Genomic DNA, 23,934 nt, shown 5'->3' on the forward strand with positions numbered 1-23,934 from the left:
CAGGGAATTTATCAGAGCAGCTTGAGCTGGGAGATGGGGTTTAAACCCAGGCATCCTGACCACATGCTGTCCCCAGGCTAAGAAATAGGCCTCTGCACAATTAGACCCACTGTTTTTCATAAAAAGGGATTACATCAGAAATGTTTCATTTCTACTAGTAATTTCCTTTTCTTACCCAATTCACTTGAGGAACGAAATGGACTGCTAGTTTTTTCTGTGTCCCTAGCCTTAGCACTCTTAGGTGATGTTTCTAAGAAGCAATGAAGTTGCTAAAAAAGAGACTTATCTGAACCCCTGAAAACCACTTATCAGGTGCTCCCAGAGCCTCCCTACCCCCTTCACAGTGCAGCTCTGTGCACTGTGCCCCAAACTCACTTGTATTGGGCCTCACTTCAGCCCCCTCTGGATACAAAAACCTCATTTTTAAAATAAAGTTGAAATATGAAAAAGTAATAAGATACTAAGGATTGTTTTGGACTGAGGGTGGCAAGATCCTCCTCTCCACATTTCTTCTTGGTCATCTCATTTCTTAAAAGTCCTATTCCCTGTCTGCTGGATTATTCTGGCTATGCAAAAGTTGTGTCAGAAAGGGAGATGGAGTTGGGCAGTCCTGATAAGAGACACTCCAACAGGATCCCACCACCATTTGGAGTAGCAGGAAACTAGCCAGGATCCACCTGGCACCCAGCACCAGCTGCTGTTGGAGTGCAAGGGATCAGCTTGGGTGAAAACGCAGTGTTTCCCCCTGGGGTGTGGACTTTTCCTTAAGGGTACTATCTGAGTTAACACCATTCCACAGGCACTGGAGGGAGAGTAAAACTTTTCCATACAATCAAGGACAGCCCTAAAGCAAAAGTTAAGAAATATGATGGAGAGGAAAAGTCAAGAACCTGTGTCCAATTCAGAATGGAGTGATGAGGAATTGGAAAATAAAGGGAGGAGCCCTTGGAAAAGATCAAGTTCTAACATAGTGTTGATTTCCACATCACCTGAGTGATGAAGGATTCCAATTACCCACAAAATAATGCAAGAATGCTACTAATAGGGGAATCCTAGCCAGAGGAAAAAGAGATACTTCCTCATTACATCATAGTGGCAAAGTTGTGATGTCACTGCAGAGCCCCCACTCTCCAGAATGTGTTGTAGATGAAGCCAGATATGCTGAAGGGGCGAGTCAGCATGAGGAACAGACACCCAAGGAGAGGTAAGTGGGAGCTCTCCAGGGATTCTTCCCATGGCTCATTGCAATGGGTCTCCCTGTGGCCCTGATATCTTTCCAGACTTCTGCCTTAGTTTGGCAGTAGGTTTATCTGAAATCTTCCAGAAACTTAAGTGCACCTTTTGTGATCTCAAATTCTCAATACTTGCCATTCTGAACAATCAGCACTTCAGCTCCCTCCAGCTCTGGTTTTTCTTAGGAGACGGCACAGAACACTGGACCAGGATTCCCCTAAATGGGAGCAGAAACTGATCATATCCATTTGGTCAGCTCTAAGGGGATGTAGTTATTAGTCAACCAAACGGATGCTGATGCAAAGTACCAGAAGTTTGTTGGCTTTCATAAAAGGTATTTATTTGGGGTAAAAGCTTACAGTTAGAAGACCCTAAAGAGTCCAACTCAAGGCTGCTTTCTCACCAAAGTCAGTTGCCATATGTTGAAGCTAGATGACGGGCATTCTCGGCCTGGTTTCTCCTTCCTTGGTCCTCTTAAGGCTCTGTGGGCCAAGCTTCTGATCTCAGCTGTAGACTGGCATAGGACTTGTTTCTTTCCAGACTTTCTCTCAGCCGCAAACTGTCAGGCAAATAGCTCATTTCTCGGGGCTCCAGGACCAAAACTGACAAAAGTTCTCACTTCTTCTGTGGCATATATGGAGCTCTCTCTTTCCATGTCTTCTGTGCGTCTTCTTTTTTTTTTTTTTAAAGACTTATTTATTTAAATCCCCCCCCTCCACCAGTTGTCTGTTCTCTGTGTCTATTTGTTGCGTCTTGTTGTCTTGTTTCTTTGTCCGCTTCTGTTGTCGTCAGCAGCATGGGAAGTGTGGGCGGTGCCATTCCTGGGCAGGCTGCACTTTCTTTCGCTCTGGGCGGCTCTCCTTACGGGCGCACTCCTTGCACGTGGGGCTCCCCTACGCGGGGGACACCCCTGCGTGGCAGGGCACTCCTTGCGCGCATCAGCACTGCGCGTGGGCCAGCTCCACACGGGTCAAGGAGGCCCAGGGTTTGAACCGCAGACCTCCCATGTGGTAGACGGATGCCCTAACCACTGGGCCAAGTCCGTTTCCCCTGTGTGTCTTCTTGAGTGAGTGTCCATTTAGATAGACCTACCAAAGGGGCAGGGACTTAACCTGAGTTATACCCTAATCTTAACATAATTTAGTCATAGACACCTCTGCTGAATCTAATAGAATCAAAGAGTATCACACCTAGAGGAATAGGTAGTTTACAAACATAATCTCTCTTTTTGGGGATTCATAAATAATATATAATTGCCACGGTACCTGAAGTATCCAACTTTAGGAGTCCTTTTTGAGAAAAATAAGCACAAATTACAAACCAAATAAGGCATAAAAGAATATTTTTTAGAATGAGAAAAGCAAATTACAGGTTTTAAAAAGCTGGCAAATACCAAAATATTACAAAATCAAGAAAAGTAACACATTTTTGAAAATTATCTGCCTGGTGAACCTATCTAATACTTTTTTTCCTACTCTTTTTTTGCGGGGGTGGCAGGGGGCTCAGGTGCTTTGCTAGCCATTTAATATGTTCTGTGTGGAGAGTTTAGAGAGGTAATTCAGTCTTTTCATGGTTGATCACCTTTTTTTATTAGAAAAGTTTTACCTTCACACATTGTTAGTAGTAATGTCACCTAAATTTTTCAAACTTGTTAAATTTGGGAAAAGTTATCAAATGTTTTTCGTATTGTAAGATTTTAGAGCATTTCACATTTTCTTTTTGCAATGACCAATGTTATATACTCTTTACTTAATGACATTAGGAGTATTACTGGAAACTCTCTACGTGAGGATAATTTATTCACAGAACTGAAAACTACATAAATATCATAAATATATGTACTAAACCCAAGCTAAAAGTATCCCCAACTCCATTTCCATAGCCAAATCTCAAATTCTTATGGCCTCTCCATTGCCACCTGAGAAAAAGGGAAGTGGGATGAAGGGGTAGTCAGGAATCAAGGGGAGTCAACAATCTTAGCCAACTGCAGTTAAAATATGTGTTTTAAGATTTTACAAAAACCTATGACCACATGAACAAGTTTCTGGGGTTCTTCAGTCTGTGCAAGGGGTGGGACCTGAAACTTCAATTTAGCTACAGGACAAATAGGCTCTGGTCAGGCCTTGCTAATTACCTGAACCAAGCAAAAGCGATTTTTTTCACCTAAAATGGAGGATTAACATCTCTACATTGAGGATGGCTTGATAAACTTCCTTTGTTAGCTCTAATCCCTGGAAAAACCGGTAGGATTACTATCTGGCTAACAGTGGGATCCTCTCTTTTCTGAATTGTCAACGTGAACCTCTCTTTCCTCTATTCCCCTATCCCAACCCACTCCCCTCTTCTCAAGCTTCAAAGTGAAACCTACATGGAAGAGAGAGACTTGAGCCTGCATTCCAGAATTCTCTCTCCCCCTTTCCTAAATTTGTTTTGGATTCTACACCCACTCTCCACTCTGGGGAGTGAAATCTTTCTGACATAAGAAAGTGTTGTTCGTCTTTCACAATTCCAAGCCCATGATCAGTGGTGTCCAGAGTGACTCACTGAAGCCTCCAGGGTCAGGTGCTTGGTTCCCACAGCCAGTTCCTGCCTGGCTTTCCAGTCAGACATACATGGATTCCAGTCAATCCAGTTTCACAAATCGTTTGAATTATGAGGGAATGACCTCTCCACTGGAAACTGCAAAACTGCTGTGGTTTAAAACATTTCCCGTTTCCCCTCCTTCATTAGATAAACTATTAGGGCATGGGAATAGTCATGGTTAAGAAGAAGATCTATATACCATCAGCCCTAGGAACCAAAATTCTTAACCCTAAAGCTGAGTACAGTACATGTCTTCCTATTGTTACCCCTATGATGTTTTTCATTAAATATTAGTTTGAAGGACATGGGCCTGGCTGGTAGGAATGGAGATTGTAACTGAATGTAGGGACAGCGAGAGGCAGAGACAGATTCAGGGCCAACAACAGAAAATATGGCTTAGCGCTGAAATAGAGACATTTATGTCTGCCATCTCTGAAAAAGCTCTAGACCTTAGAGTGGACCAATGAAGAATGAGAAGTAGTTGTAGTTTTTTTTGTTTTGTTTAAGATTTATTTCTCTCCCTTTCTTCCCCTGCCCCCATTGTCTGCTCTCTGTGTACATTCACTGTGTGTTCTTCTGTGTCTGCTTGCATTCTTGTCACGCAGCACCAGGAAACCATCGCTTTTTTTTTTTTTTTTTGCGTCATCTTGCGTCAGCTCTCCATGTGTGTGGCACCACTCCTGGGCAGGCTGCACTTTTATCACACAGGGCTGCTCTGCTTGCAGGGTGCACACCTTGCACATGGGGCCCCCCTACTTGGGGGACACCCCTGCATGACACAGCACTCCTTACATGCAGGCAGCACTGCGCATGGGCCAGCTCATCACACAGGTCAGGAGGCCCTGGATATCAGACCCTGGACCCTCCATATGGTAGGCGGTTGCTCTTTCAGTTGAGCCACAACCGCTTCCCAGGATTGTTTTTTTATACGGAATTGGAGGAGGGAAGAGTGGTGAGGTATGCAGAATGCAGGGCAAAATCTGAAACTTTTTATAAACCATTGTAGCTATATAAACTAGTAAGTGACCTAAATAGGTGAGACTTTTTCAAAGACCAACATGAGAATAGAAGCGACACTTCTGAAAGATATTATTCCTAAATTTTAATTAGAAGATAAAGAATCCTAAATATATAAATTTTTGGCCCAGAACTTTGTAGTGTGTGGAAGGGTAGTGTGTGGAAAGTCCATTTTATTGTCTCGCTTTGGGGACCAAGACCCCCAAGTACGAAGCAGATGTCCAGATCCTCTCTATTAGGGTAGGGAAGAGGGGGGCTGAGGGTCCCAAAGAAGTGATTCCTCCAGCACTTTCTCTCTGAGAACACGGGTCTGGTGCCAGCCTGGCCAAGTAAGCTGCTGGAGGCGCCAGCCCCCTAGGATCCTGGTCTTTCCAGGTAGCAAGACATTTGATCCATCCGGTTGCGTTAGGACCCTTCGTTAGAGCTGAAGCTGCTGGTAGGAGCTAGACCCCCCGCTGGGGAAGGCACCGCGCCTGTGAAGGGCTGGGGAGGGGATGCTGAAAAGAGCTCCCAAGAGCTTCCTTCTGAAGAAAAGAACTGTGGGGATATTGTTGGCAGCCCCGGCAGCTCAGCGAAGTGCTCGAGTCTCCCCTTGGACAAGTATGGGAGGGACACGGCCCGGTGCACTTCGAAGGTCCTGCGCCAATGGGATGAGGGTAGGGATGTACCCTGAGCGGCACGCAGGCCTCGGGGGACATCTTCCTTACCCCGCGCAGCCAATAGCCAATCCCGGCTGAGGCCAACGTGGCCAATAGTAGACTTGAGCCGAGACCCACGCAGCCAATGACCGACCTAGTGCGTCCCGCCTGCGACAGCCTTCCTGCGTTCACCAATCAAAATCCGGGCCGCCCTGGCTCCGCCCCTGGGCCCCGCCCCACCCACTCGCCCCGCCTCCAACTCGCTCGAGCCGGGCTGGGCTACAGGGGCGCGCTCTTGGGGACAGGGAGGGGGGGCACTCCCGGTCCCGGCCCTCCGCACGGGTGGGCTCGGAGCAGGCCGCACCGGGGAGCAACCCCACTCCCACCCCGGAGGCCCCCTGCCCCTACTTCCCCTTTCCCCCCGGCCCATGGTGCGAGGCTGGGAGCCGCCGCCCGGGCCGGACCGCGGTGAGTGATCCCCAACCCCTTCGACTTCCCTTCCCAGCCCCTGTACGGTCCCCGTCCTCCGGAGCCTCGTCCCCGCGCTGGGGGGAGGAGAATTCTAGGTTCGAAGCCGCCTGGCGGTCCCTTCTTTCTCCTGGACTTTTCGGCTCCCTCTTGTAACAGGGGAGGGTGAGTGGGTGTGTAGGGAGGAGAGGAAGGCTTGGTTGGGACGCCCTTGGCGAAGGGAGGATTGAGATTTGCCCACTCCCTGGGACTCATCGCCCCAAATGCAGCAACTTTTTGTTTTCTGACCCAGTTCGGGGTGTTCTCGACAGCCTGTGAAATGGAGGACGGGAGAAACGTTTCCTTCGCAGGCCTTCTCACCCAACCTCTCCCCGTCCCCCCCATGACTACCTTCTGGCAACCTCAACACACGTAAGAAACCTGGGGAGCAAAGGCCTTTGGGAATGAAGGGTTTAGGAGAAACTGCCCTTCTCTTCCCCAGCCTAGCCATACTCAGAAACTCACCAGGAAAGTGAGATCCGAGTCCTCAGAGGTCCTGGTGCTGCATCCTAGCCTGAGACTTATAAACTGAAAGAAGACTCAAGCTGAGACCTTCGTAATGTGGGCCCAGATCAGGACAAATTTTATCCTGTGAACTTCTCACTATACATTTATCCATTTTATATTGTATAATTAAGATAGGTAGATGGCAGTACCTGAAAGAGCCAAACAAGTCAAAGTTGGGAATTAAAAAAAAAGCAATGTCTACATATCTTAAACATTATAACTTAATTAAAATCACATTCGTTTTACCAATCATTTGGTGCACTGCCCAGGCATTTCTCTTTCTGTAGGACTGCTGATCGGAGTTCCCATTGGTCTAAAGTACATGAAAGATTCCCAAAACTGGCTGCACTCTGAGGCCTTTTAAAAACTACTGATGCCTGAGCCCCAGTCCAGACTAATTATTCCGAATGGGAGGAAGGTGGTGGACTGGCTTTTTTAAAAAGTTTCCCAGGTAACTCCAATATGCATTCTGAGATGGGAGCTGCACCCATCTGACTGACTCCTGCACCCATAAGACCATCGTCTGTGATTTCCAGTTTCAATTTCTTTAAAGTGGAGTGAGTATTTAGACACCTTTGAAGCACTCTGATTTTTTTTTTAATTTTTAATACATAGATCACACTCTGAGATTTTTAAGACCTCCCAATCTTTTGCAGTTGTCCCAATTCAATAATTTTTAAATGCTCTCTGCTTTGTATCATGTCTTCCCAAAGCATTTGACTTAGTTTTTATAGGAATAATTTTTAGTGTAATAATTTTTTCATACATTTACGTGATAGTTAATTACATTATATAAATACAGAAAACCTTGCAGAAACAGGTTTGGAATCACACAATTGGCCATGCATACAGAACAGCTGAACTGGAGGAAGAAGAGTTGGGTACACAGGAGAGTAGCCTACTGGCTGCTAGGATGCAGTACACTGTGGGTATCAAGCATGTAATCTAGTAGGTCAGTTTAAACCAGGGTTTTGGCCCAGTTGAGCACCCTTCTTTTCCATTCTCCAGCTTATATCACCAATACCCAGTCCCTTCAGACCACATTCTCTTGAGTCTTCCATCCACTCTTCCCATTCATTTCACATCAAGCTGTATGTTCATCTTTAAATGATTACCACCTCTGCCTCTATTAGGTTGGGAGAACATAAAGCAGAGGTTCTTAACCCAGGCTTTTGGGCAATGAACCCCTGAGATTATTTATATAATGTGCAAGTGTGAATGTTTATTTTGGGGGGTAGTCATAGCTTTCTGAGGGTCCATAACTTTTGCCTGATTCTCAAAGGGGTTCATGATTCAACAGGTTAAGACCCACATAAGATGAATCACTACAAGTCCTGTAGGGCCCTTAAAACTTTCACCAAAACAGATTTCAGGCAGTATTTCAGTTCTCTGAGGAAAGATTTAGGAAGTTAGTTAGGATCATACATAGTTTCTCACTATGACCATCTTTATTTTATTTATCTTTTCCCTCTTCCCTCCACACACACACATACACCCGTTGTTTGCACTTGCTATCTGCTCTCTGTGTCTGTTGGTTGTATGTTTTCTGTGTCTGCTCATCTTTTTTTTTAAGAGGCACCAGGAACCAAACCCGGGACCTCCCATGTGGAAGGAAGGTGCCCAATCACTTGAGCCACATCTGCTCCCTGCTTGTTGTGTCTCTTATTGTGTTTCCTCTTGGTGTCTCCTCATTGCATCAGTTTGCTGTCTTGCTCTTCTTCTTTAGGAGGCACTGGGAACCAAACCCAGGACCTCCCATGTGGAAGGCAGGCACCCAACTGCTTGAGCCACATCCACTTCCCATTATCTCTTACTTTAATCATAAGCCTAGGCTCAAGCCTATAGTTGTAAAGTCCTCTTCCTAGGACTGTGAATAACACCTAGACTGGAAGTTTAAGGTAACCCAGTCTTTCCTGCTCTCTGCTCAGGGTTGTGGAAAGTCTAAGGAGAAAGAATAGTATTAAACTGACTCCATATATTTTATTAGTGACTTTTAAGAGGCAGTAAGGCATATATGGCATAGTGAATAAGGATACAAATTTAGTTATTCAGAATAGATCCTCTCCCCCTCACCACCACCACCTTTGCCCAAGAAGCCCTTACTTCTCCAGTTTTAATTCCCTTTTTTTTCTGCCTAATCTAAAATGGACATATGAGAACATAAAACACTGGTAGTGTCTTCATTGTGGGTTCTGATTTCTGTCAGGTCTACCATACTTGTTAAGAGTTCTTAGGAGCCCCTCTCTCTGGTCATAATTTCTTCCTCTTTCAAAGCCAGGTGTCTTCCTAGACAGCTGCCCTTTGGTTTAAGCCACCATTCTGTTTCAGGAAGTCTTCCACAATTTGCGCTTTGTGTAGTGAAAACCATCCAGTACACCAAATATAGTGTTTGCATTACTGCAGGTTACATTGAAATATCAAGCTGAAACCATGAGAATCTGGAGTATATTAATATTAAATAAACCACATGAATGAAAACAAAATGCTTCCTTGTAGGCATGAAGCTGTGTCTGCCTTGTGTTCCTGTCTAGCAGTCTTCACCCTCACTGCTTAATTTTTTATGCTACACTTTCTCCATATTTAAGATATTATTGTATCCTTATAGAACAGTTTATGTGAGATTAAATAAATGAAGTGTTAAGTGTTGCAATCATAAAGAATTCTCTAGATTGGATTTGGTAGTATTCCTGGTGGGCCACAATCTCTAGATGGTGGTTTAGCTATGGAAGCAATTTCTCACAAGGCACTCAGCTATATCTAGGATGTGCCTGAGAAAGCAAAGGTTGAGCTACCACATTGGCAATTTGCCTGGCAATCAAAAGGATTTCTATCCAAATTATGAATTCAATTCTCCTAAAGCATTGGTATTCATATTTTTTTAAAAGCAGCAAAATTCATTTTGAAATTGTATACAAAGCTCAAAATATAAAAAGTATAAAAGCATAGATACTCTGCCTTCTACCATGGCAATAGTTAGAGCTAGGGTTCTGTGACAACAGTAACTTTAAAAGGATTCAGCTTTGCTCCACTTTTCCATTGTCTACGAGGAGCATTACCTTATATCAGTCACCCCATGAAGCTGAAGTGATGATAAAAGCTGCTATTTATTGAGCCTAGACTTTGTTCTAGGTGTAATGTCAAGTGCATTTTTTCATTTAGTCATAACAAACTCATGAAGTAAATGCTGTGACTGCCTACTTTCTTCTGATGGAAACTAAGGTTTAGAGAAGTAAAACAACTTGCCTAAGGACAGATAACACTCTAGGAAGTGGCAGAGCTGCAGTTCAATCACACCTGACTACATACCTCAATCTCTCAGGAGCTGCTTTATGTCCCTGCCCTTGCAGAGTGCCTGGCACACAGTAGCTGCTCGTAAAAATAACAGTTCACACACACAACATTGTCTCCATTTTTCACACATGAGGAAACTGAGGCTAATATAAGTTAAATAACTTTCCCAAGATCACTTAGCTGGTAAATTGCAGGATTGGGATTCAAACTCACATGTCTGCCTAAAGAATTGGTCTTTCTACCCATTATGCCATTATGCTCTTAAGATTCTCTTCTTACATTGCTTTTAGAATATGCAAAACCTTCAGTTTATTGATTTGCTTCTTAAAATAAAACGGTGAAATGGATGTTGGTGTTGGTAGCACAATATTGTGAATGTAATATCTTTTTTTTTTTTTTTGTAATATCTACCACCGAATTGTATACATGATGTGGTTAAAATGGAGAATTTTGTGTTTATTCTATGTTACCACAAAAATTAAAAAGAAAACAGCAGATAAGCTGATGGATCAGCTGTCACTTAGATTATGCTATAAAAGGAAATAAAGTAATATTTAAGCATTTGCAAAAATAAAAACTGGTGATGGGGGAAAAAAGAATGGTGATACAAACTAAAATGTTTCAGAATTTTTCTAATCATCACATATAATCCCTGATAATACACTGCTGTATCCCCTAACTTTCTGGACTTGAGATTTATTTTTTCAATTCACCATGTAGCATTTACATGGGGATCCTGTCTCATCCTTAACAGATCACAAGCAATATTTATAAACACACGGGATTCCCCTAAGAGTAAAGGATGACAAATGTGCCAAAGGATCTCTAATAGCCAATAGGAAACTGAGTTAAATTTCTTTGAACAGAATTATTCTGGCAAAGGACTCAACCAGGTATTTTAGGAATGATGCATAGTCAGGGGCTATCCCTGTGGTTCCCATATCCACACCCTGGGAGCAGTGGTGCTGCTGGGTAGCTTGGAGGAACTGGATGCAATTTATAATAAACCTGACCACCTGGTCTTGAGAAGGTTGGATTGAAGAGATTAGAGCAGCAGGCCTTCATCCCTGTGAGGTGGGGCCTGTGTTAAAGTCTGAGAGAGCTAGAGAGAGGCTGAGCAGCTGCAAGAAACAAAGGCTGGGGGACGGGATAACCTTTGTTCCTAGGCTGATTTGGGGGAGGAAACATTCCCCTCTCTATCCTCACGTGACCAGAACCCAGGGGGAGTGAGCCCTAATTATCCCAAGGCTCTGATGTATCTCTCATCCTACTAAGATGGAAAAAGTAAAGCTACCAGGTTTGGGCTGAGGGCTTAAAGGCTCTATCATTTCCCTCCCCCTACTCTAAAAGCAAGTGAAAACAAGGGAAAGAAAAGGGAACTGGGGGTTGGGCAGAGGACCGTGCTGTACTAGACAGTCATCCACTGCCTTCTGACCCATTCCCCCAACATTCAAGAGATAACATAAATTGTTAGAAGCTAAAGAGCTTCTAACAGTTTTGAGATTACTGCTTCTCTTGTTTTCATAGCTGAGTCTTCATTTTGTGACTGTCCCATGAATTTAGAGAAGGGTGGGAGGTAGGGGATAGCTCCCGAAAGTGAGGTTGAATTGGAAAGGTAAAACCTATTTGAGAATGAGTTTTTCTTAGTCAATATGGACAGATTTTTGTCTTGGTAACAGCCTGCACTAGTCCTCTGCTCGAGGTAACTTCTATGGACTTATTTTTTTTCATATGTGAACAGGAATTATAGCAGATTCTGATAACTTCACAAGATTATGAATATTAACTGAGAAATTGTTAAAGTACCTTAAAAGCTGTGCAAATACAGTATAAACAGAAAGTTGATTATTTTGTTTCCAGTAGGGTGTATAGTAGAAATTGAGCGATGTACTGAGAAAGGGGGCCCAGTGATTGAACTGACACTCTCTCCTTTTTACAGCTATCTCTGAAGGACACAAGTCAGAAAGCACCATGCCTCCTAATAAAGAGGCCAGCAGTCTTAATAGCTCCCCAGCCGGTCTCATCTGCCTCCCTCCAATCTCCGAGGAGCTACAGCTTGTGTGGACCCAAGCAGCACAGACCAGTGAGCTGGACAGCAATGAACACTTGCTACAAACCTTCAGCTACTTTCCCTATCCCAGCCTAGCAGACATTGCCCTTCTCTGCCTACGCTATGGACTGCAGATGGAGAAAGTGAAGACATGGTTCATGGCTCAGCGCCTCCGCTGTGGCATTAGCTGGTCATCTGAAGAAATAGAAGAGACTCGAGCCCGAGTAGTCTACCATCGAGACCAACTCCATTTCAAATCCCTTCTCTCTTTTACTCATCATGCAGGGAGGCCCCCAGAGGAGGTCCCTCCTTCTCCAGTGCCACCTCCAGAACAAGTTGGTCTTGGAATAGGTCCCCTGACTCTTAGTGAGCCTACCCACATGAAAGGATTAAAGGTAGAGCCTGAAGAGTCCTCTCAGATACCAGCACTGTCATTGAGTCACCAGAAAGCAAAGGAACCCCTGATGACACCTGGTGGTGGGACAGGGCCCCACCAATCAGATTTTTGGCAGGATTTCCAAAGTAGTGGCCTCTCTAAGGAGCAGGCAGGCAGGGGTCCTGACCAATCACATGGCCTAGGTACTGCTTCCTGGAACCACTCCACAGCTGTCCACCAGCCACGTGCTCGGGATAAGCCCCCACCAATCTCTTTACTTGCCAGTCGTTGTAAGCAGGAGTCAGCCTCTAGTGTGACTCCTTCCTCTTCTACCTCTTCTTCCTCTTTCCAGGTACTGGCTAATGGAGCTACTGTCACCTCTAAACCCCTCCAGCCACTGGGCTGTACCCCACAGCCAGAGTCACCCAATGAGCAGGCATTACCTCCACATTTGGAGCCAGCCTGGCGCCAGGGGCTACGGCATAACTCAGTACCTGGCAGAGTTGGCTCTGCGGAATATCTTTCCCCAGATATGCAACGCCAGCGAAAGACCAAACGCAAAACCAAAGAGCAGCTGGCTATCCTCAAATCTTTTTTTTTACAGTGCCAATGGGCACGGCGGGAGGATTACCATAAATTAGAACAGATCACTGGTTTACCTCGGCCTGAGATCATTCAGTGGTTTGGTGACACGCGCTATGCCTTGAAGCATGGGCAACTAAAGTGGTTTCGGGACAACGTAGTACCTGGTGCCAGTCTTCAGGACCCAGCAATTGCCACACCACCACCATCAGCTCGTTCTTTGAAAGAATGGGCTGAAACGCCACCTCTGCCCACACCCCCACCCCCACCGGATATACGACCCTTGGAGAGGTACTGGGCAGCACATCAACAGCTACGGGAAAGTGACATCCCTCAACTGAGTCAGGCATCAAGGCTTAGCACCAAGCAGGTACTGGATTGGTTTGACTCTCAATTGCCTGAGCCAGCTGAAGTGGTAGTTTGTCTGGATGAAGAAGAGGAAGAGGAGGATGAAGAACTTCCAGAGGATGATGGGGGTGAAGAAGAGGAGGAGGAGGAAGAAGATGATGATGATGATGATGATGATGTGATTATACAGGACTGAATGGGAGGCTGGGGAGGGGAGTCTGTTACTAAAAGATCAACTAAGTAACTGTTTAAACAAAGAAACCACATTTTTAAAATTACCATGTGGCAAAGAACTGAAAAACTTTGTGTTCTTGGGAGTGGGGGAGAGGGGGGTGTAGCAATGGTGGAGCAGGGAGGACCACAGGGCATAGCTGTGAGGTAGGGAACAGATGGGCAGAACCCAGGCCCCTAGCCTCAGTGAAGGGAGAGCTAAGGATATGGGCCTGTGAACAGCTCCTGCTTTCCTTGACTCTGCAGGTCTTTTCCCTTAGTGTACTACAGAGAGACCAGACCTTGACCCAACTTCTCTAAGAGGACTGGAAAGAAGTAAAGAATTTTTATTCCATTGATGATTACAGTGGATCCCCGAGTCCCACCATTTTCCTAGACTATTAAGCTGCCTTGCACCCCTTTTCTTCTCTCTGAGCACATAATGCAGCTAAGAATCTCCATATGTCCTACTTTTCTTACAAATGTTTCCTCTTTCTCATACCAACTTGAAGATGTGTTTTCCCTGCTTCATTATTGAGTCACACAGCAGAGTGTTGTCACTTCTGATGCTTGGGATACTGGGACCACTTTGCCTTGCACCTTTTTTTCTCTCTAAAATCCCCACTCTGTTCACTCTGTCTCAGGGTAAATCTTCCCCATGGAGCTTGTGAAAAAAGTTAGTAATTGGGTGGAGAATAATTTAGACTGGATATTTAATGGAGGTAGGAATTAGGGGAGATGTTTTACAAGAAGTAGAATTAGGTTAGAGAGGGATGGAGGAGAGGGAATGGTTTCTACTGGTCAGGAGAACAGTGAAGGTGAGTTCCAGGTTTGGTTTTACAAACCTGATAAAACCTTGCCCAGCTTGACAGAGACTGAGTTATCTTTCTGGTGTTGGTTTAATTTGTGTCCAGAAAAGAGACTTTCCTTTCTTTATATGCTCTGTCTTGGCGACAGAAGGGTCTTTAAATGAATTCATTATTGATGTTTTAGAATGGTTTTCATCAGCTAAAGTCAGACATAAAGCAAGTAACATATCAATGGGTTATTAACCATCTAAAAATAAAAGTGGAAGCCTCAAATTGCTAGAATAATAAAACGGCCAAAAATAAAACTGTTTCTCCTCCACTTTGCCACTTCTATGGTCTAGGGGTTAAGTGAGCAAATCCACTCCATACTTTTTTTTTTTTTTTAAGGCTGAGGACATGTTGAGGTAAATTAAATGAACAAAACTGTTTAAAAAGCAGGTCAGCGTCTATCATCAGGCACATTGTTTCCCAGCCATCAGATGACGATGTCTAAAATTTTTGAGACTTCAACAGTGACATTTAGAGATACACCAGTCTTGGAAGTGATTCCATCTACTATGGTACAGGCCCTTGCCCCAAAGGTAACATGTCTAGGAATAGCTTTAAAAATAAACTCAGGGGGAGTGGGTGAAGTTCAGTTGGTTGAGTGCCTGCTTCCCACGTAAAAGGTCCTAGGTTCAATCCTTGGTGCCTCCTAAAAATATTAATAGACTCAGAGTTCCAGAAAGGAAAGCGAGATCCTAGTTCACCTACAAGATCATTCACAAGACCTACTTTATGTGTGGCAGATGTTTTTCCAATATTTTTACTTAAAGCCTATCTGCCAGTGGCCCACCTATACCTCATTTCTACCCCTTGGTACCCAAATGAGAAGAAATATTTGATGTATCTCAGTAATAGTGTTCTTTGCCCATTTCACCATTCTAGAGCTTGTAATGGCAATGGAGTTGTAGTAGCAATAAAAGGGCATCCTATTTATTCTTTGTACTTTAGTAAACTTAAAATCCTATGTCACCAACTTAATCATTTTGACAAAAATAAACATTTAATAGTAACTGAGAAACAATAGGCAAATAGAAAAAGTATAATAAATTAGGACAAGGAACAGAAATGTTGCTTGTTAACATTTGCAAAGGGAAAGAATATCCAAAGCTAAAAAAATGAAACAAATGAAACATGGTTGATAAGTATATCTTCCCTTTCCTTGCAGTGATGCTAAGAACTGTCTTAACATACTTAATTTCAAGTTGAAGAGAGAATAAAGTACAGAATGAAACCAGGTAAAAAAGCCAGGGTACATTTTCCAAGGCCTTTGCCCTAATGGGTATTGGGTGGTACAGTTGGTCCTTCAGCAGTGTGTATAGATCAGACTTTGAAGATGGTCTATCTGGAGGTGGTCCATGCTTCTCTCCCCCTGGCTAATCCCATTTGTCTCTGTTGTTGGTAGACAGTCTGCAGCAGAGGACAGGAAGGCATATAAAGATATTTATGACAATAAAAAGGGCAAGTAAAGCCCTCTCAAGTTAAGCATAAAGTTTATCAGGACAATAAATGACCAGGGCTGCTCCCCTAGTTTTCGCCATTGCATGATAATTAATTCTCCCAAACTAAGATTTGGTACATCTAGTTTTTTTTTTTTTTTTTAAGATTTATTCTACTTTATTTATGCCCTGCCCTCTCCCTGTTGTTTGGGCTTGCTGTCAGCTCTCAGCTCTCTGCAGCAGCGTGGGCCACCTTGCCTTCACCATGAGGCCTCAAGAATCGAATCCAGGGCCTTCCATATGGTAGACAGGAGCCACATCCACTTCTCACATCTAGTCTTATACAGGCTTTGTTGCTACTTAAGAAACTCTGAAACATATCAGTGGTTTATGGTGATAAGTCAGAATATTTGAAAATAAAACTGTTTTGGAAAATCTAGAATATATGACTGCCATATCTAGATATGATTACCAGGGAGGCAGAATTATTATTCCTCTGGGGAGGAGCACTTTCTTCAATAACTAACTTTTAAAACTTTATTTTGCAAAATTAAAAAAAAAATACAGAAGTAAGATAGTACAATGAACTCACATGTACCCATCACCCAACTTCCACAAGTAATAACTCAGGGCTAATCTTTCTATCTTTCCCACTTTCCCCCCTCCATTGGATTATAATAGGGCAAAACCCAGACATCATTTAATGTCCCATCTGTAAGTATTTTAGTATGTATCTCTAAAATATAAGGATTATTTTTTAACAACCACAACGTCACACCTAAAAAATACTAGTATCAAATGTCCTGTCAGTATTCGATTTTCCTCAGCTATGTCATAAATGTTTTTGACAGTTTGTTTCCATCAGGATCCAATCAGGGACCACATTTTTGCAGATGGCTTAAAGTTTGTCTTTTTTAATCTGTGAATTAATTACTCCATTTGTGGGGATCTTAGGGAGGGGTGTTATTTTCCCAGTGATGCCCAAATTTCTGGCTGATGAAAATGCTATTTTGGAATATGGGAATAAAATATTTAAATATCATACTATGAAAAGGCTATTTCTGGGATCACCAGGAGCTTCGAATAGAAACAAGGCCTAAATAGCCTCAAAGCTCAAGGCATGAAAGTTAATTTAAAAGGCAAGTCTGGAATTTTCATATAATAGAGCTCCTTACAAAACTCTCATTCCCATGCCTTTTCTTCTTGTTGCCTGGATCACAATCACAGTCCCATGAAGTTATAAAAGCATGTTCTTGGGAAGCAAAGGTGGCTCAAGCAATTGGGCTCCCGTCTACCACCATATAGGAGGTCCAGGGTTTGATACCCAGGGCCTCCTGGTGAAGGTAAACTGGTCCCTGTGGTGAGCTGGCCCATGCAGAGTGCTGCCCAGTGGAGAGCTGAAGCAGCAAGGTGACACAACAAAAAGAGACACAGAGGAGAGACAATGAGAAACGAGGGAGCTGAGGTGGTGCAAGAGAATGAGTGCCTCTCAACTACTCCAGAAGGTCCCAGGTTTGGTTTCTGGAGCCACCTAATGAGAATATAAGAAGACACAGAAGAACACACAGAGAACGGACACAGCAGACAATGGAAGGAGGGCAGAGAAATCTTTAAAAAAAAAAATCATGTTCTAGCTATCTTCAGAAAAGTGAAAGTGGTTTTTTCTAGTTCAAGGCCAGTATAAAATTCCAATGAAATACTTGGTTGTGGAACTACAGCTACAGGTGTGTCCATATACTTTTATTTCACGCTAATGAAGACCTCTAAGTTTAAAGCCTCTCACTACTATGTGAACTATTTTTTTTAGGAGGTACTAGGGATTGAACACATGGGATCTCATACATGGGAAACAGGCACTCAATCACTGAGCTACACCTGCTCCTCTAAGTTTTAAACCCCAAAGCAGGAAGCTAATCTGGCAGTAGGATAAAAGTTTGAAATTGAGATCATGCTGGGAAATAGTGAACAAAGGGTTATCGCACTTGCAACCCATGTCATTCTTCACTGGTTATATTCTACTAATCTAACATGAGGCCAGAGAGCATTCAGTGTGCAGGCCTAACTGTGTGAATTTGCACGTACAGACAAGTTAGAATAGTCACAGCTCACCTGCAGGACTGATAGCTGGGAACCAGGAAGACTCTCTAGTGGGGTTCTGATCTCTCTCTGACCTAAAGTAAAGAATGGAATGATGCAATGTAACACAGCTCCTCAGCAGTGTTACTTATGCATCAGGGTAACTAGGTAGTTCTTAATCGGAGGAACACTACTCAGAAGGGGAAAGACTTAGCTAAATTAAGAGGTGGGTTATAAAATCATTCTTTTCCTGTGAGAATGGTGTGTTTACAGGTCTGAGATTTGAGTTTAACTATGAATAGAAAGATGCAGAGGCAATATCAAGATTTTGGTGAGCTAGGAAAGATGACAACCCCTTATCAAGAGGACTATCAGCAGAGGTATCTTCATTGAAAAAGATGGTGAGAAGAAAGGATATTGGTCTTATAATTCTCATTCAGAAGCTCCCAGAGGCCAGCCTTCTGGCTACATAGCAGGACTGGACTGATGACGAGATGAGTGCTATTCAGGCAAATCTAGACCCTCTCTTTGAGGCTTATTTTTTGGACAGTGATAAGGAAAAGGGATGACTATTAAAGAATATTAAATGAGCCAAACTGGAGACAATGTTCCTGGGGACAAATCCCAACTTCTTTTCACCCTGAAAATCATTTTAGTATGTGTTAACAGTTGAAGCTATGCTCCTTTAAGAATGTTATTAAACTTACCTGAATTGTTGGGGGTGAGGACTCTTGTGTGGCTTGAATCCCCACCATTTAGGGATGGTAGGAAAGGAAAAACCCCCTGTCCAGAGGAAGCAGGTGAAGGTCTGAGAGGGGAAAATGAAAGCATCAGTAGAAAAATGGAAAAATAAAGGTAAAAAGACATATTTAAAGGAAGGGCCTATATTTAGACCAGAGAGGAAAAAATATCCCCCTTAGTAGCTGAGAATAAAGTCAATTCAAATGTAGTTTAGACTCAGTGCTGTTCAACCTTCTCTTTAGTTTACGAGGTAGATTATGAACGTCAGTGGTACAGGCCGATACAGAAGTAACCCCAGGGGTGCTGGTAGTGTGTTAGTGTGAACAGCTCCCTTGTGAAAGGAGTCAGTGTTACTTACCTGTAAGAGAGGCTGTGAGAGGAAGCTGGTGAAGGAGTTTCTGGAAAGCATAAAAATGATCCTGTGAGATAATCCATAGACTGGAGAAGAGATTCAGATATACTGGGGGCCAGGACAAAGGAACTGGGGATCAAATATTTTAGTCTATATGTTAGGCTTGGGGGTTAGGGCAAGTGAGAAGTTCATAAATCACATTACAGTGTCTAATATGGTGCTTTCCTCTCCCTTTCATGAGTTTGTAGACTCGAGCCATCACTGCTTTGTTGTGCTGTAACGTGTCTGTGCCTTGGTTTCTCCTCTGAGATGGAAATTACCAGGAAAAATGGCTAAATACAAAAGGTCATTAAATTTACTAGGAGTGATATCAGGAAAACTGAAACCTCTGAAAATTCTCTCTCCCATAAAAGCAGCAAGACTACTGGCAAACATTGTCAGAGTCAACTTTTTAAGAACTCTAAAAATTAAAAGTTTGCAGCAATCTGAAGAATGTTTATTAAGAAATAGCTCATTACTGGTACAAAGCAGAGAGCTTTGTAGCATTTTAATTTGTTCTGATCCCATTTCTCTACAGCTCTGGGTGGCCTTGAAAATCAAGAGACCACAATCATAGTGAAAACAGCCTGGCCACCACTAGAGGGGGCAGAATGTTTTTGTTGGAGCTTCTTCGGAGTTTCATTCCCAGAAAGTTGTCATTTTTGACCTGCCTAGTGGTTCACTGGAAGACTCCAATTGCAAGGTTGTCTTTATTTGACCTGACTTGGAGCTCAGGGCTCACCAAGGATGAAAAGCCTTTTCTGCAGGGATGCTTGTTGAAAACAATTGAAGGCAATTGTTTAGGCTGCCTGAGGAGGTAGATACCAGTTGGGGCAAACAATAGGATAAATAAAAGCATAAAAGGAAAAGATGGGGCATGCGGTGTTATATAAATGAGCCAAGTAAGGTCCCTGTTTACTTCTTTACAGCAGGCTAGGACCACTAGCCCAAAAACCATCTGGTGCTAAACTCAAATTCTTAGACATCCATTTGTTTTAGAAATAGCCCAAACAAGCATGTCTTTAACAATTTAGAGCCTCCCTATCTATCACACTCCACAAAATTTCACCTAACATCAGCTAGTCATAGATAGAATAAACCCTGGGGCTAGAAAGACCCCAAGCCACTCTGCCCTTCAGAGCTCTTGAAACAGAGACTCCTCATTGTGCTACTGAGTGGTAACACCTAACACATAAGCTTCCTCTCCAATTCCGCCCCCCCCCCCAGGAGTTCCTTTTCAGTGCTTCCTTTTTCTTAGTGGTCCACAACCTCTGGAAGGTGTCTCACTGAAAGAGATTGCCTCTTCTATGCAAACCAGTCTGTGTACCACCACCAAATAAAGCTGCTTGTGTGCTCTGCCACCTCATGGTTAAATTTTGTTGATCAGTCCTAAAGTCTTCAAACTCACAATAGTTGTCCATAAGAGTTTTGAAAAGCTCTAGCATATACCTGGAAATCTAGAGAGCCATGTATATGTTCAGGGCTGTGCTCAGGAAAGACCTGAGAAGGTCCTAAGCTCCTGCCTAGGGCTGATGCTGAGGCTCCACACAAGTGGGAAGTAAAGCCTAGACAGGGTTGTCAGCTGCCTGGCTAAGTGTTGAAGATGCACCCCAATATATACACAGAGTTCCTCAGCAAACACAGGGAGATTTACTGTTCTCAGGTGTTTAAGGAAATCTCTATCCAATTAATAACCACTAAGCTAACAGATTTCAGTGGCAAAACATGACAAATACAAACTTTGCAGAATTAGGTTTTATAGTTTGTGTTTTGTTTGTTTGCTTTTTTTGTTTGTTTTTTTTTTTTTAAGGATGTACTAGGGATTGAACCTAGGGCCTTGTACATGGGAAGCAGGCACTCAACCACTGAGCTATATCTGCTCCCCAATGAGAGTTGGATTTTTTGTTTGTTTGTTTTTAGGAGGTACCAAGGATCAAACCTGGAATCTCAAACATGGGAAGCAGGTGCTCAATCACCTGAGCTATATCCATTTGCCAGAATTAGTTTTTAAAAGGGGGCTATACAAATAAACAACAACAATAAAACTTAAAGAGGGGGAAGAATCTGATTTTTAGGATTTCCACATAATATTATTTCAAATGTTCAGTTTTCAACAAAAATTATGAGAAATGAAAACAAAATATGGCCCATACACAGGAAAAAAGCAACCAACAAACTGTCTCCAAGTAAGTCCAGATTTTAGACTTGCTAGACAAAAACATTAAATCAACTGTTTTAAATATGTTCAAAGAACTAAAAGAAATCACATCGCAAACACTAAAGGTAAATATGAGAATGGTGTCTCACCAGAGAATATATAGAAAAAGAACAAAATAGAAATTCTAGAATTGCAAAGTACAATAACTGAAATGAAAAATTGACTAAAGGGCTGCACTAATAGATTTGAGCAGGCAGAGGACAGAATCAGAAAACTCAAAGATCACTTAATATTGTCCTGTCTGAGGAACAAAAAGATAAAAGAATGAAGAATGAACAAAGCCTCAGAAACCTTGATGGGGCACTATCTGTGTACTAATATATACATAGATCACATAATGGGACTTGGCATCAGCCCACCTAACAGTTCTAGCCACCTCCCACCCACAGTCCAAGGGCCACTGCTCATTTCCACCCCATTCTACCTAGTCATGCAGTCAACGTGGGGCCTACTAGCTCCTAAAGTGGTGAGGGCCAGGAACTGTTGGGTGGGCCTGCTTTTGGATAGGGATTGGCGCCAGCACCAGGGGACTATGTTAAAAAAACAGCCTTGTTTCTGGCTAGGGACAAAGCTGACTTTCAACTTGGGGCTGTCCCTACCACAGATTAAGGCTGGGGAGACCTAGGAGAAGACATGGGTCTTTGGAGATACCAAAAGGGGAGAAGTGTATGTTTCCTACCTTCCCAAGTGTCTGGACTGAAAGTTCAGGAAAGATCACAAAGTGTGTAGCAAGCAGCTAGCTGATAGAGGAGACCTGTGACAAGACAACAACACTTGGGAGATTTCCTCAACAGCTGCACACAAGCTCTGGGGTACAAGTCCAGACCTTAAGGCCTATGGTACCTGAAGTTCAAGATGAGTGACAGCTGGGTTGTGACTACCTTCAAGAAAAGCACCTGTAATTTTGAGCCATTTCCTCACAATGTCCACATCAAGAACTTCTTCAAATGTGGAGTACTCTGTACAGTCCTGGGCCCACACCTCACCAGGATACTGTCAGAAGACCTGAAGATCCATGAGACAAATTCTAGGGAGGCACTTTCAAGTCTCACCCTGGGGGAAGCGGACTTGGTCCAGTGGTTAGAGCGTCCGTCTACCACATGGGAAGTCCGTGGTTCAAACCCTGGGCCTCCTTGACCCATGTGGAGCTGGCCCATGTGCAGTGCTGATGCACGCAAGGAATGCCGTGCCACGCAGGGGTGTCCCCGCATAGGGGAGCCCTATGTGCAAAAAGTGCGTCCTGTAAGGAGAGCCACCCAGCGCAAAAGAAAGTTCAGCCTGCCCAGGAATGGTACCGCAAACATGGAGAACTGACACAACAAGATGACGTAACAAAAAAGAAACACAGATTCCCATGCTGCTGACAACAGATGCGGACAAAGAAGAACACGCAGCAAATAGACACAGAGAACAGACAACTGGGGCAGGTGGAAGGGGAGAGAAATAAATAAATGTTAAAAAAAAAAAGTCTCACCCTGGACAGGAGGGAGGAGAGGATGGAAGGGGTACTAGGCCCTACTCTTGGAGCCCCTGATTGTTGCTGAAGCAGCACTGCAGCAGAAAGGGCTGCCCAGGGAAGATTTTAATTCCCATCCCAAAGGAAGCCCTGTCTCAGAGAGTGGCTGGCCAGAGAGTGGAAGACTGATGAAGGCAATCCTACAACAACCAAACAAGGGCTGGATTACTGCATTATGTCTCAGTTTATATTTCAAATACGGAGCAGGACCTGAGGGTTGAAATCCCCAGACCAGGAGTGGAAACTTCTTGAAGGTTTTAGGGGCCCTAAAATACAGGAGCATGTCACCTTACCACACCCCCAGCCCCACCCTAGGCAGTAATCTACTTCCTGGAAAGGACAGGATGAGGAGAGGTAGAAGTTTTGCATCTGTTCTGGATGTGGGTGGAGAGGAGTGACGGCTGGGTATGGATTATGGGATTAGGAGGGAATGGACAGGAAGGAGAAGGGGAGGTTGGGCATAGGATAGGTTGCAGTGGAAGGATAGAATTCAGAGGATATAGGGTTGTGGGTGGGGATATTATAAAATGGGGTGGGAGAGAGGAGTGGGTATTCCATCAAAGTTCACAGCGTTGAGAGGCTAGAATTTGAGTAGAAAAGAGAGGTAATTGAGCTTGTGAATCTGATGTCTCCAGTAAACTGGGGACTGGGACCCCGGGCAAGGGAAGACGGTAGTCATGCTATCGAAATTCCAGGCTACTGATGACAAGGAACAGATGTTCCTAGGACAGGACTGGGCAAAAATAGGAAAAGATTTCACGAGTCCTTTATAGCAGCAACATGGTATCAAAGAGACTTTATCTTCCCTTCTTCATCCACTCCACCCTATCTCCCTCACACATCTTCCTAAGGAAAGCAGGCCCCTCAACATCCCTAAGATACCCCCAACACCACCGAAAAGGGGTCTTCCAACAGTTTCCCACTCAGAATGTGGTTGGACCCAGCCAAGATCCCTCCTCAGCCAGAAGGGCTTGCTTTGGGACCCATTCCTATCAATTTCTCCTGATAAGGCAGGCAGGCCAAGGCAGAAAGTGGGTAGAAGATGAAGGCAAGTTGGTGCTCGCCTGTTCTCTGCTCCCACCACACCCTCAACCTTCCTCATCAGAATCTATGTGTACCAGTATGATTGTGAAAATGTGGATGACTGTGAAAACACAACTGTGTGAAATGGGGATTTTGTGTGTAATTGGGGCTCTGCCTATAGTTGTACAACTTTGTGAGGCTGGTCAAGTGCTCATGGTGTGACTGTGAATGTGATGCTTTGGGTATGTGAGTGTAGATGTCCATCATTGGATAGCACTGTGGATCCTTGGCTACCCTTCCTCCATTACTATCAGCAGTCCCCACATCATGCTTCTCC

At 43.7% G+C, this 23,934-nt stretch overlaps 2 protein-coding genes across 4 annotated transcripts in view; one reads left to right on the forward strand and one right to left on the reverse strand.

Annotated features, from left to right (window-relative positions):
* Positions 1–1,126: 1,126 nt before the first annotated feature.
* On the forward strand, positions 1,127–14,456 carry HOMEZ (homeobox and leucine zipper encoding). Of its 3 annotated transcripts, XM_058293726.1 has the most exons (3): positions 5,733–5,939; positions 6,232–6,350; positions 11,716–14,456. In XM_058293726.1, the coding sequence occupies exon 3, from the start codon at positions 11,748–11,750 to the stop codon at positions 13,326–13,328; it is 1,581 nt and encodes a 526-aa protein (XP_058149709.1). In that variant the 5' UTR covers positions 5,733–5,939; positions 6,232–6,350; positions 11,716–11,747; the 3' UTR covers positions 13,329–14,456. The 3 variants fall into 3 exon arrangements, with proteins under 3 accessions (XP_058149706.1, XP_058149709.1, XP_004474602.1); XM_058293723.2 differs by lacking the exons at positions 5,733–5,939; positions 6,232–6,350 and adding an exon at positions 1,127–1,204; XM_004474545.5 differs by lacking the exon at positions 6,232–6,350.
* Positions 14,457–15,336: 880 nt separating this feature from the next.
* The window catches only part of RNF212B (ring finger protein 212B), a 45,306-nt gene continuing 36,708 nt past the window's right edge, over positions 15,337–23,934 (reverse strand). The window contains exons 9-12 of the mRNA XM_071212243.1: positions 18,808–18,847; positions 18,416–18,516; positions 17,742–17,803; positions 15,337–15,603 (exon numbers count right to left, since the gene is read on the reverse strand). Coding sequence (XP_071068344.1) covers positions 15,535–15,603; positions 17,742–17,803; positions 18,416–18,516; positions 18,808–18,847 — 272 coding nt within the window. The 3' untranslated portion in view covers positions 15,337–15,534. The remainder of the gene's footprint in view (positions 15,604–17,741; positions 17,804–18,415; positions 18,517–18,807; positions 18,848–23,934) is intronic.

Source organism: Dasypus novemcinctus, chromosome 3 (assembly GCF_030445035.2).
Source record: "Dasypus novemcinctus isolate mDasNov1 chromosome 3, mDasNov1.1.hap2, whole genome shotgun sequence".
In the NCBI taxonomy this organism is placed as follows: domain Eukaryota; kingdom Metazoa; phylum Chordata; class Mammalia; order Cingulata; family Dasypodidae; genus Dasypus; species Dasypus novemcinctus.